A 13,365-nucleotide genomic window follows, 5' to 3' on the forward strand; every position below is an offset into this window, starting at 1 on the left:
GGGGAGGAGGAAGGCCTTCAAGGGCTGCCCATTTCTTTCCTTCTTCCTCCTCCCCACACACAAGTTTCCAATTCAGGCAGGGCAGCTTCTCATTGAAGATTTAACATGGTTTCTTCCAGGGCTTGTTAACCCTTCTTACAAGCTGCTCATGGATCATGGGAGAGAACAGGCGCTAAAGGTACAAGACCCATGCACTTCTGTGCTGTTTCAGCCAAATCTTCAAGAATTTTACCCATTACCTGGGTTCTCCGGAGAGCACACAAAGATAGATAAGCCAAAAGGTGGACAGATAACGTGAAGGGTTTAGCCTCATCTCCGAAGCACAGGAAATGCAGCCCAATTACTTGGTGTGCAGTCCTGAAGAACTGAAAGTGAAATAACTAGAAACAGGTGGTTTCAGTTGCTGCTTATTCCCCAGGGACCGAGGCATGCAAATCTGGCAGTTAGGACCTACACGGCCAGGTGGGCAGCAGTAGCCAGGTTTCTGCACTTTTCCGTGGTCCAGACCGGGACAGATCTATCCCCACAGCTCTCCACTCCGTGACCTTTTTCTGTTTTCTCTGCACGCAGCCCTGAAGCTGGGCACTTGGTGCCAGCTACCACCAGGATGTCTGTGGCACAGTCACCCCTCCACGACCACCAGACCTCTGATTGTTTCACCAAAGCACCAGACCTCCTGCTGCTCTGATCAAGAATCCTGAGGGAACAGTGAGCAACCAGCCCCAAGGGTGTTTGGGACAGGGGATTTCATTAGAAAGTAAACCCCACTGAAGCAACAATCCCAATTAAACGGATTAATGGGTGTTGGACAGACATTTTACATACTGCCACGGTTTGAGGAAAGCCTGTCTCAGACATAGGTCTGAGGCTCCCCAGAAGTAACCAGGTAATGATCTTAATTTATACACCAAACCCCTTTCAGGGAATCTATTATCTTCATAATCCATCACAGAGTAATGCCATTTTTCATACATAATTAGAAAAGAACAGGATTTATGCTAATCAGTTTCTGTGTGGTGGGGTCTCCTCTACCCAGGGTAGATGTGCTCAGGTGTTGGCACCGAAACACCAAGTCTGAGCGCACGGCATTGCTCCTGCCACAGCAGATGCAGGCGTTTCGCCCCTCAGCATCCTCACCAAATGCAGAGAAGCACAGACACTGCTGCAGAAAGCCTCGGCTGTGTAGAGCACTGGTCTCGAGTCACCTTTGCCCAGCACAGCGTGTGAAGATGTTCCTGCTCTGCGTCTCGCTGTGCTGGGAGCAGTGGAGTCGCTCACGTTTGTGCTGTGCTGACCTGGGAGCTCGGAGCCTGCAAACAGACTGACAAAGCAGTAAACGTGCCTGGTTGTAACAGCGAGAAACCCCACGGGACTACTCAGATGTTTTAAGTTAGGAACATGGTGAATCACTTTTGTTTATGGACTTGGCTGAACTGTGACCATAAGGGATCTGTCTAAGGTCAAAACAAGTTGAAAAACAGCCAGGAATAGAAGCCAGTCTTCTGCAACCTTCACTTTTGATTTTAACTGCTAGACCATAAATAAAACCACACTGTAATATGCAAAACAAAATTGTAGTATTTCAGCCTCTGTTTGGGTTTTCATTGCACCGAACAAACAAAACGGGTGGCAATGGTATGTTTTGTTTCTTTGCGTTCAGTCAATTTTTCAATCTGAGCCGAGAGGAAATTGCTGCCTCACCGATCAATAATTTTCATTTATCCAAAGAAACCTTTTCAAGCGCACAACTGTTCTGCCAGCAGGACAAAGCTGAGCTTTAAGCACACTTCACTACTTAATTTAAAATTAAATTTTTCCTATTTCACTGCAAATTCCGTATTTGAGGCAATCAGCAAACAAGGCCTGGACAAAGCCTCCAGGTGTGTCCTGGGGTATTTTCATACGCCTAACACACGAGCTGCTCTGCTGTGCATGAACAGCCAAGTTCTGCACTGAGCCTCTTGCAGCCACAGATGTTTTTGACAGTGAATCCGATAACAGGAAGCAAGGCAAGAATCACTAATCATCGGAGGCTGAAAAAATCCAAATTTTTTGGTGCATCTGAGCTTCAGCAGCTCCCCAGCACCTTTCCCTGCCAGTGCCCAGTTCTGGTTTCTGGGAGGGAACCGGCACACACCTATAAGGAACAAAGACTGCAGTCCCCAGCTGCAGCAGTGCCCAAAAAAGCAGCCGAGCACCCACTCTGCAGCCTAGGAGTGCTGGAAAATTCCTTCCCTCTAACGCTCCTGCAAACATCCCCATGTGCACACAGCTTTCGGCTCTAAAACCTCGGACCTGGAGCTGTATCAGCTCCTCTGCTCCCACTCTGCGTGCCCAAAGCATCTGCAAAGGCTGGATTTGTTGCTGTTCCGAGGACTGACACAGCACTGTACACTCAGCTTGGCTCTGGACTGCTGGATGTGTTCACTTCTGGTTGTTTTTAGTGCTGCCTTTCTACTTATTTAATATTAAAAAAAAAGTGTTGCCAAGTATCATCAGCTTTAACTCTTTTCAAAGCAGGCTTATTAGTGCTCTCGTTGGTAAATGCCAGATATTTTTAGCTCCCTGCTGCTGCATTTTGTTTGCCTTCGATGTAACAAAGATTTGGGCTGTTTGGATATGCCTCAGAGGCTGGCAAAACAGAGCTTAACGTTGGCAAGATTTCTTCTACTGAATAAAAATGCATGGCTGGAGGTAACAACAGCAGCACTGAGGTGACATTCTGCATGTTGAGAGAAGCAATTCAGACGGACTCTGCATTTCAAAGAAAGTTCAGTTTGTCTCTTTTAATAGTTGCCGTAACATTCCTTTGCTCTGGAATAATATTTTAAAGATGACTACACAGTCACCTGTTCTTTTATGGGGATGTTTTACGGTTTCCCCGACACAAGAGGATCTTTTTTTGTGCTTAACAAGTGCCCTTCAGAATTTACCTCTCTCAGATGCAGCCGCTGGGAGTCATAATCCCGTAATGGAAATCGCCCTCCATTTCCATGGAAACAAACCACCGTGCCAAAATACGGGCTTACTTCTTCAATAAAGACTTCCTGAACGGGGAAGAAATAGTTGTCTGGGCTTCGCGTTGAGACGTAATTTGGTAGCATCTAGAAATAAAACGACTTAAAGGCACAGCAGCCATTCATATTTTCAATCTAAGGCATTATTCGGGTGTATCAGCATCCAAACAGATCTCGCTTGTTATTTCTCTCCATATTGTTTCTGTTAATGACCTCGGTCACCTCCCCTTTGGACTTCCGATTTTTAAAGCAGAAGGGAAGAAAGCTTCTGGTTGACGGAGGAGTGATGAAGTCAGAAGTCTTCCATTCTCCCCCAGCTCTGCCAGGTTCATTGTCTCATCATATACTATTAAAAGAGGGGTCCTCAAAAGCTACACATCTCATTTGTTTAACAGCGTGCACCTGGGCATATCTGCAGCCCGAATGCCTGTTAATAAGCCACGTCCATGAGCTTTTCTGCAGTCCACTAAATGAAGGCATTCACAAAGCAACAGCACATGTGATCTCAGGGTTAAATCCTTCTGTCCTCTCTGCTTTGGTTCCTCCTACAGAGCAAGCTATCGGCTTCATCACAGGGGCATTTGCAACCTAATAGCACTTGTATTGTGGCATTAAGATTACTAGATAAGGGCATCTATTAGATTGAAAATACCTCCACATTTCCATCTGCCTGGCAAAGACATGAACTGTTGACCCAGCTAGCGTTATTCCCGTGTTCCCGACAGCCAGAGAGCAGAGTGTGGCAGCTTTTAAAACCCTCCTGACGCTGCGAGGACTTGTTCTTCCCACAGCTTCTGTTTAACGCTCCAATTCTTCAAGAATTCCCGGGCAGCAGATTAATGGTTTGTCAGCTGGTGATTTACTGGGATGGAGCAAGCGACACGTGCTTCTTCCTCTCCTCGTCCCCACTGCCAGCACCCTGAAAAACCACAGCTCCAGCCTTTGGTTTGCTGCAGCACACAGCTTGGAATGGCTGAACCCCTGAGTTTGAGCCACCCAAATGGAGCAGGGACAGCAGCCACTCCAGCACTGCGCTGGTATGTGAAAAACCATCCAGCTCAAAGCATGCTAGGAACAGCTCGGCTTCTCCATCTGCCTTCAGCTTGAAAACGTTAATGGCCAAAACAGCCTCGGAAATTTGCAAAATCTGCACCTGTTCAACTTGAAACGTGCAAACGCGAAAATGTAGACAGCAGATGTGCACGAGTCAAAGCATCTCTCAAGTTCTGCTGGGACAGCTTGAATGCTGCTGTTGTCAAACCTACCAGTTCCTCTCTCCAGCCACCGAGCTGCTTCCACGCGGCACAAGGAGCTGCATTATCCAGAGACGCGGGATAAAAGCAGAACTGCTCAGCGTCACCTCAAAAGAACCTCAAAGTTTGGAGTCCTTACACTGTGATGAAACCGAAGACAAACCTTTAACCTAAGCTAAGAGCCCCGTTAGGACATTTGTGTTTGAGTTACCAATAAACATTCCCTAACAACATCTGAGCAGAAGGACAAACATGTCTTTGTAGTTGCTTACGTTACGAACTCAGCAGCTTTGGTGAGTGCTCGCTTCAACCTTTCACGTATAAAACTCCCACGTTTCTGCTTTGCTTTTCATCCGTGTAATCCAGAAAATCTTATCCACGGTACAAATTTTTTAATCCCACTGCTCACTTTTGGAAACCAGAACACGGAGAAGTGATACAACCTGACTGACGTACCCACAGCAGATACACTGAAGAACCAGTTCTCAGCTCACTGCCACCTCGTCTCCCAGCTCACATGCAGCAACAAGCCAGCGCTGCCGCCTGTCTCAGTACATCTTTTCCCGAGCCAGCAGGTAAAGACAAATGTTTCAGAAATAACACGTGGGTGTATAAAGCTTCCCTCTCCCCCCAACTGCATGGATGGCTTAGGCACAAACGCCTACTTGAGGAAGGGGCCAAACCTGTTTATACACGTTGTGTTTTGGAGTGAGTTGGAGAGGCAGCCACAAACTCTGAGTGAAGCTGTCTCTCCCTTGTCTTTTCCCATGTGCTCAGAAGGGACACGCTGCAGCTGAAAGCAAAAGCAATTTGGCCATAAAATGTTTGCAGTGCACCAAATCTTGGCATTACGTTGGCAGTGTTTCTAGGACACAAGCTATATTCCAATCAGATTATGCTGTATTAATCATATTTGCACACAATAAAGCCAGTATTTTTCAAGCTTCATTTCCCCTTCGTTTTTATTGAAACAGTTTGCAGCCGCTAGTGATGATTTTATTACTGGTAGCTGGAGAACATGGACGCAGCAGTGATTTAAGCCTTCCAAAGGCAAGCATCCTGCTTACTGATTTCAGACCTCACCTACCTCAGAGATGGAAGTCAAAACTTGCAGCCTGGCTGTAACTTTTGGAGAAGGACGGTGCTCACAGAAGAATGTTTCCAAGCACAGTCCAGCTTGCAATTCTTACTAACTCCCTCTCCATCTGCCCATGGCCTGGTGTGAAATTACAGCCCATTTGAAAGCCTCGCTGCTGATGTCCTGTGCCTGTCAAGGGACATCTCTCTGCCCATAACCTCATTGTGCAACCTGTCCCATGTAAGTCCTGGTAATGCCTCATGCATTACTGGAGCCAGACCTAACAATTACGATTGTAGCTCACCCTGAGAAGGAAGCAGCCAAACAAAACCCTCTCTGAAAGCTGACCCTCTCAGTTGTTTTTCCAAAGGGCCACACCAACCCCTAGTCTTAGGTGAGTGTTGTGTTAGGGACTCCAGAGGCATACCTTCATCTTTATCCCCTCAGTTCTCAGTAAACACAAACGAGAGGGCTGTGAAGCTTTTGGAGTACGTGCAGCACTGTCATTTACCAAAGCATGGGTAATTTTGACAGTACCAGCAAAACACGAAAGCAGACGGGAAGTGTTACTGGCTACTGGTCTTTGAGTCCATCAGGATGAATAAGCAAAGGTGAATCATTCAGATAATAAAAGAAACTACTGTTTAACAGACAAAAAGGTGCTACAAAAGGACCCTCACATTGAAGGGCTTCACTGAAGCCCTCCAAGATCCAAAGCAGCAGCTATTTGGCAACATGCACATGTCCCAGGAAAACCCTGCTGTTCTTCTCGTTCCTTCCACTCCCCTCTCAGTAACACCTAGCTTAAAACATTACGTATCAGTTGTGATTCACCACCACAAGCAAAACAAGCAGACTGAATAGGAGGGTGACAGACAGCTCCTTGTCCAACAAAGCACAACGACTCAGGGGGTCTTGGAAGTTTCCAGACGTGTAGGAGACCTCATTCACTCCATGAGAACACAACAGCAGTCCTTGAAGGGAAAAGGAGGATTCTAAAACCTGAAAGAGACATCTCAACTTGCCTTCATTTTATTTTGAGCTCTTAGCAGCCAAATTAATTCTAGCTGTAACCACAGAGGGTAAAAAATCAGCAATTTAATGTCCATAATTTCTCAGAAGAGAAGGCTAAAACCTTCGGGCTCTTTTCTTCAAGAAAAAAGGATTGTTTGCCTAATCCGCCTCTATTAACAGTATTTCTCAACCCTATGCAAGGAAAGAGACAAACACAATGAGAGAATATAAAAGTTATTAAGAAGAATCCAAAGCTTAGCCTACTTTTGACTTGGGAGCAAACCAAATCACTGTGGCAGTGCTGTAGCAGGCAGCCTTGCAATGTTCATTTTCAAGATAAGTAGTCCTTTAATTTAATAATAAGGTTAAGAAATACTACCCTATAAAACAAACGTCTGGAATCGTATTTTATGGGCAATGTAACACGATGATATCCAACCTGCTGTCAGTTGGCAAGCTGACATTCTCATGCAAGGAGTGGAATGCATGGTCACTGCAGCATGTGTGTAAGGAGGTGTTACGATACGCTTGCAAATGGAAATGCCATGTGCCAAAATTATTCTACACAGAAAACAGTGCTATTGTGAGCAGGTTTGTCCCCTTAAAATCAGAAAGTACAAGAACAAAATTGTCTCAAGCTTCTGCACTTCAAGATGAGTCAAGTGATTGTGACTTCTCTGTTACTGAACCGCCTCCTAAATAAGTCCTTTGGTGCTACCTGTGGCCAGAGATTTGGGAAGAAGAACGAGAGCAAGGGGACTCGGTACTTACTGACACCACCGCTTCCTCTTCATGAGATGGGCAATTCAGGGTGTTAAAACAAAAATCACCCTGCTCCTTAGCTGTCAAAACATTTGACTGTCAGCTATGAGATGAATGTTACCAATTTATAGATGATGTGAAAGATCATGACAGAGAGTGGGGAAAGGATGTGGCACAATTTTGGGCAGGGCAAATGGCTCTGCCTGCCTTCAACCACTGAACATGAAGATTGTAGCATACTTTCAAACAACTTCACAGAAAAGTGACATCTGAAAGTACAAATGCAGAAAACTAGATGAGGAACTGATGACACTGGAGGTGCTCCCATCCTTCCTCCTTGGTCTATTTACACGAGTCTTGAACAGCCTCCAAAAGACATCTGCTCACCATGCATCATCTGGTATGCAGACACCATTTCCAGATGTTGAACTGCAGATAAACTATCTTTATACATCTATCTATGTATATAGATACAGATATAGACACATATATCTATACGTATCACATAGATAGATAGACAGACAGACAGATAATTTTTCAAATCTGGACAGAAATGTCCAGATTTGTGAAATGTCCATGTGAAAGAGTGTGCAAGGGATAACTTGCCCAGACAGAAAACATGATAGGGTCTTACGAATACACTACAACATGTTAATGTAATACCTCACTTGTCCTATTTCTTATCATTTCCCAAATAATTATAGCAATACTTTAACATTGTGTTCTTTAAAGTATCTGCAATGAATAAATATTTTTTTCTTGTGTGCCACAGTTACATATAGCAAATTATGGTCAAATAACAAAAACCCCCATGGAGAAGAAAGGATGACTGTGAGACAATAAGATGATGAACAGGTAATTGTTAGTTCCCAGATGATTCAAAAAAAAACAGAAATAGTACTTACCAGGCATAACACTTTCCATCTGCAAAAGGCTTTCCAGCCTAATTACATTCTTACAACTCCCTGTGAAATGATCTGCAACTATTATCCTGTTGTACCACGGGAAAAGTCATAGGCCAGCAGCTTACCCAAGAGCAGTCCAGATTCCCAGCCTTCTGCTCAGACCCCATCTCATTTCTTTTCCTGCACCACACCCTGTCACTCAATTCTCATGAATGCACCAACTTTGCCTGCTTAGTGGTATCACCACGACCTTACAGCCTTGGGAGCCCCACATTTCCACGTCCCAGGGAACTGTGTAAGCCTGCCTGAAACACTCACATTTTCCCTCTCATCAAACGAAGAGTCATTTTGTGGATAACAACACATTCGCTCTGTGTTTACAGGAACATGCAACACTTGAGTAAAATGAACAGTCGGAGGAGTGAGGATAGTGCTGAAATTCTCCTTCTGTCAGTTAGCAACACGCTTCTTGTTCCATGCCAGCCTTTCTGGGATCACCCGAGTCCTTGGAAATGCCGTCAGTTGTGAAAGGCAAGGAAGTTGTGCTTCTGTTACAAAAGTGAAACCCACAACTTTTTGTTTTTTTTTTTTTTTTTTTTTTAAGCATTTGTTCTTGAACTGTTTTGCACTCCTTAAAAGCCCTAAGAGCCCAGCCACAAGGCTGTCACAGCTGGGAAATAACAACACATAAAGCATGTGCCTGCAGTCAGATCCAACACAGATTAACTACGATGCATTTTATGACTTAAAAAGTGGCAGGCACTTGAAACAGATTTGTAAATAAGGTGGTGAATAACCAACCCTTTTACATAGATAACTGGCACCTCATTCATAACTACTTAAAAGAAGAAAGTGATGGAAATATAAACTGCAATTACCTGCCACAAACTCCAACATTGTTTTTTGTAGAGTTGTGTTGAACCATGAGCACGCGGAGTCTTTCCTGACCTTTGCTTAGCCACTGACCCCTCAGGCTGTCCATAGCATCTCTCATTTCTTCTCAGTGGTCACAACGAACAGATGACCGTACTTGATACACTGCATTAACCTATTATTAGGTGACCTTGGTGCTCTACTTCACATTTCTTAGTTTATATTCACAACTCTAAGTGGAAATATCAAGAGCAATAGAAATTTTCTATCCACAACCTTGGAAGTGGCAGTGAAAAAGAAGGTAGAATTGTATGTGACACCTTCAGTTACAGCCTGCCTGGCACTACAGCCTCAGAAAGTGGAAGTGGGCTTTTAATCTTTTCCTTCCTTAAAATACACAGCATCATGTAAGTTTGATTACATAGAAAACTGTAACTTTACCCCTCCTCCAGCCAAAGTCTCAGAGAACTTGCTTGCCGAGTATTTGAAAAATGGAGAAGTCATGCAGAAAATTTTGTGAAACTAAAAGGTCTTATGCAACCTCCCAAAGACTATCTGCCATGAAGAATGGGCAGAGCTTTCTGAATAACTTGTTCAGCTGACTCACAATGCTCCCCCTGCCTCGCTGCTTCTCACAAAGGAGTCACTGATGTGGCCAAGTGAAGAGTGGGGAAGAGGAAAACCTATTCAAAACTGACCCTCCCAGGACACAAGAAGACCTGTTGGCTAAAGGTGTAGCCCCTTTATATGCACAAAGGGAAAAAAAAATCACCTTGTTATTCAAAGCCAAGCTTTAGTCAGGGGCAATATCAAAGCACAGTGGGATTTAAGGAAGTAATCATACTTTTTAAGCTTCAGTTTCCTTGAAACTGTACTAGAGCGGTGTGGTTTATGACCGAATACAACTTCCAGATAACAAAAATAAAGAGAAACACCTGACATGAAAGCGCAATGAACAGCGAGTAACATATCTGCTAGCAGAGGAAGCACCTGCTAACTGGAGTAGCCCAACCAGTTACTGGTTTTCTCTCAACAAGAGGCAATATTCCAAACTAAGTCAGTGAGAAAGAAATCAAGAAGATACTCACCGGCAAGCGTATAATCCATATCAAACCCAAAGCACTTTATCTTTTCCATGGCTAAACTTCTGTTTACAAAGACCCTGTCAGGGAAGAAGAAACAGAAATAGGTATGAGCATTTTTAACATAATCATATTTTAGAACAAAGGTATTCTGCCTCTTAGCTTAAAATCAGAATATACCTGAAAACAGAGGAAAATTTCTGTTTTTGCCCTGGGTGCTCCTGAAGCAAAGCCATCACTTTTGCAGGGTTATTCTAATTATTGGTATGCTGTCTAAAGACATCCACGCATGCATGCACACACATGGCTTTGCATGTGACCTGCAAAAATTCCTAAGAATAGAAGTGTAAAAGCTCCTGAAGCAGAATTCAGAGTTCAAGTGGAAGCAGAGGATGGAAAGCAATGCAATTCGCCTGATTAAAACAAAATATTACATAGAGATACCAAGGAAAGGAAAAAAATACACATTTCTGTGAATAAACTCAGCATTTGAATACTCTTTGGAATTATATCTAGAAACTCCAAGGAAAGACCCATTACCACATTTACATCAATATCATTAATAAACATTTAATACAGCTCTGAAAAACAAAGACGTTTTCACCCATAGAAACAAATTATTTCTATTATGAAAAATGCTATTTTTTTGTACTAAAAACTGCAACTCCCCCACAAAAAAAATAAAATACTATTCTGTTAATTCCATTTTTATTGTTAATGCTTATTGCAATGAGAATGTAAGCTGCATGCTGCCAGGCCCTTTCTGATTACAACATTTTAATACGCTATATTCAATTTAGTCCAAGTAAATAACACAGCAAAGAAATAGGTCAGGGAATCCAACAAAAGCCTGCTCCAACTACTGCAGGAACTAAGCTGCTTATGTTTCCTCCGAACTTTAAACCCTGCAGCAGGTCTGTAATTCTGGGGGGCTTCTCCCACCGCCTGTCCTATCTGAACCCTGAGAATCCGAATCCCAACGGCACAGCCACGAGCTCAGCTGCGGGACAGGAGCTGAGCTTCTCAATGCTGAGCTCGGCCAGAAATCCCTCGTCCTGCTCGAGCCGTGACGCCGAGGCAAAAATCCCCTTGTGTGAGAAAAGGCAGGAGTCCCAGAGCCTCCACCTGTACCCCGATTTCAGCACGTGGAAATTCTGCAAATATTGAGTATCCCCATTGCTCTCGGCAGGGTAATTAGAAACCCAAATCAGCGAGGCTTCCTTGGAGGAGGAGTGACACGGAGGGGCACGAGCAATGGAGACGGTAAGTGCAAAACCAAGTCCTCGGATATTCTGCAAAGCCCACAGAAAGCCCCGGCCGTGCTCGGGGGCAGGTGGCCGGCACGCCGTGCCCCTTCCACCGCCCGTGCCAGGCTGCTGAAGCTCGGGTTTTAGCAGCAAACTGCTCCCATCTAACTCTCACGCTCCTCTGCGAGCCGTCTTACCTCATCTCTCACCGATGTGCTCCTTGTTTAGTTTGCAGCAGTCTGATTCATCTACCAGCCTGAATCATGTTACACAATTCCTTAAAAGCTTGCCTAGTACAGATGCAGTTTTGCTTGGATCTGATTTGACTTCAGATGATCATCGTGCCTGAAGCGAGCCTTAAAGCACTGTATATCTTCTTGGACAGTGCTATAGAAAACACATCTGTGGCTAATTTAACTAGTCACTGGATATCGTTGTTGTTCCACACAAATCCACTTGGAATAGTTTCTCTGGCAATAGGCTGCTTTACCCCTAACCTTGCACACTCTCTCTGGGAGTCACAGTTTCCTGGCAAGCTGCCTGCCTCCGACAATGGGGCTTGTCACCGAGGGGCCAGGGAGGTTAGCGATGACTATCTTTTCTGATAGATTTATGGATTACCTAAACAAGACTAAATTATGGGGGGGGGGGGGGGGGGAAACAACAAACAAACTGCAAACCGGTAAAGAAAAGCCTTTTGGAAATGAGAGATGAGCTCATAAATCACTAAAATTCACTCTTGAAATCGCTGGCTTTTGAGTAGGTGGAGCAAGTTATCCGAATCTGCAGTTTGAATCAGTGATTGTTTGTCTTAACGTCTCGATTGCTCTGATTTAGAAGCAGCCAGCACCAAATCTTATTTAGCACTAAACGCAGTCCCGTACTTTGTCTAATGAAGATGATTACATTCTCTTGCTGCTGATGCCAGGAAGCACTATTTATTATCTAATTCCAGCACATTGTTTCTGATCTACTGCTTGTGCAGTTTGTTTCAAAAAGAGAAATCGAAGAAGGAATAACCTACCTCTGGGAAATGCTAGCAACATTTTTTGTCCAACCTGGGGAGTCCAATTTTGTTCTTTCCTTTAGGCTCAGCCCCTGGAGCATAGTTTTCCGTCAAAGCAAAACGCCCAGGCTGCCTGTCCCCCCTCTGAATGGGCCAGGAATAGGAAAGGCAATTTCAAGAAGCTCAGGAGCCTGGAGAGCGACTCAGAATTGCAACATTTGGGAACGGTTTCCCAAATGAGGACAAAAAACAAGCCCTGCTAAGACGGAGCTGAATGCGCTTATAAAAAGGGTAATACGGCGGTGCCTGGGAAAGGCGAAAACAAGGGAGCTGTGACCCAAGAGATCGCTTCCAGTCCAGCGTGCCTATGTTTAGATGATGACGACACCAAACTGACCAAAACCACGGAAAGATCTCTGAGCATCGGACATTTTTGCATCACTTTACTCTCAGCTTATTTGCAGGCTGAACCCTGGGAGTTAAGAAAATAAAAATAAAAATAAAAATAAAAACAACTGCACATGTTGATACTGAAGATCTGGAAAAGTTTCCTGAAGGTGATGAAACAAACAACATCCATTAGCATGTTTTTATTCCAGGACAGGTCTTATGACTAAAAGATGAAAATTACTATACCAGCCCCGTCTTGGTAACAGCTGGGGAAGATTGCTCTTTCTCCATCAACTTGTAAATATTGCCTGTGACCTAGAAACTGTATGTGGCAAGGTCTCATCATGCCCCGGCAGTCCGCGGGGCCTGGCAGACTTCAAGGCATCCAGCGAGTGATTTGACAGGGCAATTACTTCACCCACCAGTGCTAGAGTGAAACTGAGCAAATATTTTAAAAAAAAACCAACAAAAAAATAACCAGGGCTATTGCACAACGTGTTCAGGACAGGAAATGAGAACGCTTGAATCGATTTAAACTTGGCAAAGGCAGATTAAATGGCAGGCTAAACCGGGGCACGGCAATTGGAAGCAATGTCACTTATCTGGTGTGGGCCCAGGCAGGTATTTGGTTACCTGTAGGTGCTCAGGACCTCAGTTTTAAATCTTGATAAAGGAAGATATCTTCCGTGCATGGAGCCCTCCAGAAACACGGGGCTGAGGAGATACTTACAAATATTT

The 13,365-nt window shown here is 44.3% G+C and overlaps 1 protein-coding gene across 4 annotated transcripts in view; it reads right to left on the reverse strand.

Moving 5' to 3' along the window:
• NT5C2 (5'-nucleotidase, cytosolic II) overlaps positions 1-13,365 on the reverse strand; it is a 57,058-nt gene that overhangs the window by 17,843 nt on the left and 25,850 nt on the right. The window contains exons 1-2 of one of the 4 annotated variants that reach the window (XM_068688359.1): positions 12,256-12,353; positions 9,991-10,064 (exon numbers count right to left, since the gene is read on the reverse strand). In XM_068688359.1, coding sequence (XP_068544460.1) covers positions 9,991-10,064; positions 12,256-12,338 — 157 coding nt within the window. In that variant the 5' untranslated portion in view covers positions 12,339-12,353. Of the gene's footprint in view, positions 1-9,990; positions 10,065-10,164; positions 10,647-11,428; positions 11,602-12,255; positions 12,354-13,365 lie in introns of those variants that run through there. The other 3 variants (XM_068688361.1, XM_068688360.1, XM_068688358.1) reach the window with 3 other exon arrangements.

The sequence above is a fragment of the Anas acuta genome, chromosome 7 (assembly GCF_963932015.1).
Source record: "Anas acuta chromosome 7, bAnaAcu1.1, whole genome shotgun sequence".
Classification (NCBI taxonomy): Eukaryota; Metazoa; Chordata; class Aves; order Anseriformes; family Anatidae; genus Anas; species Anas acuta.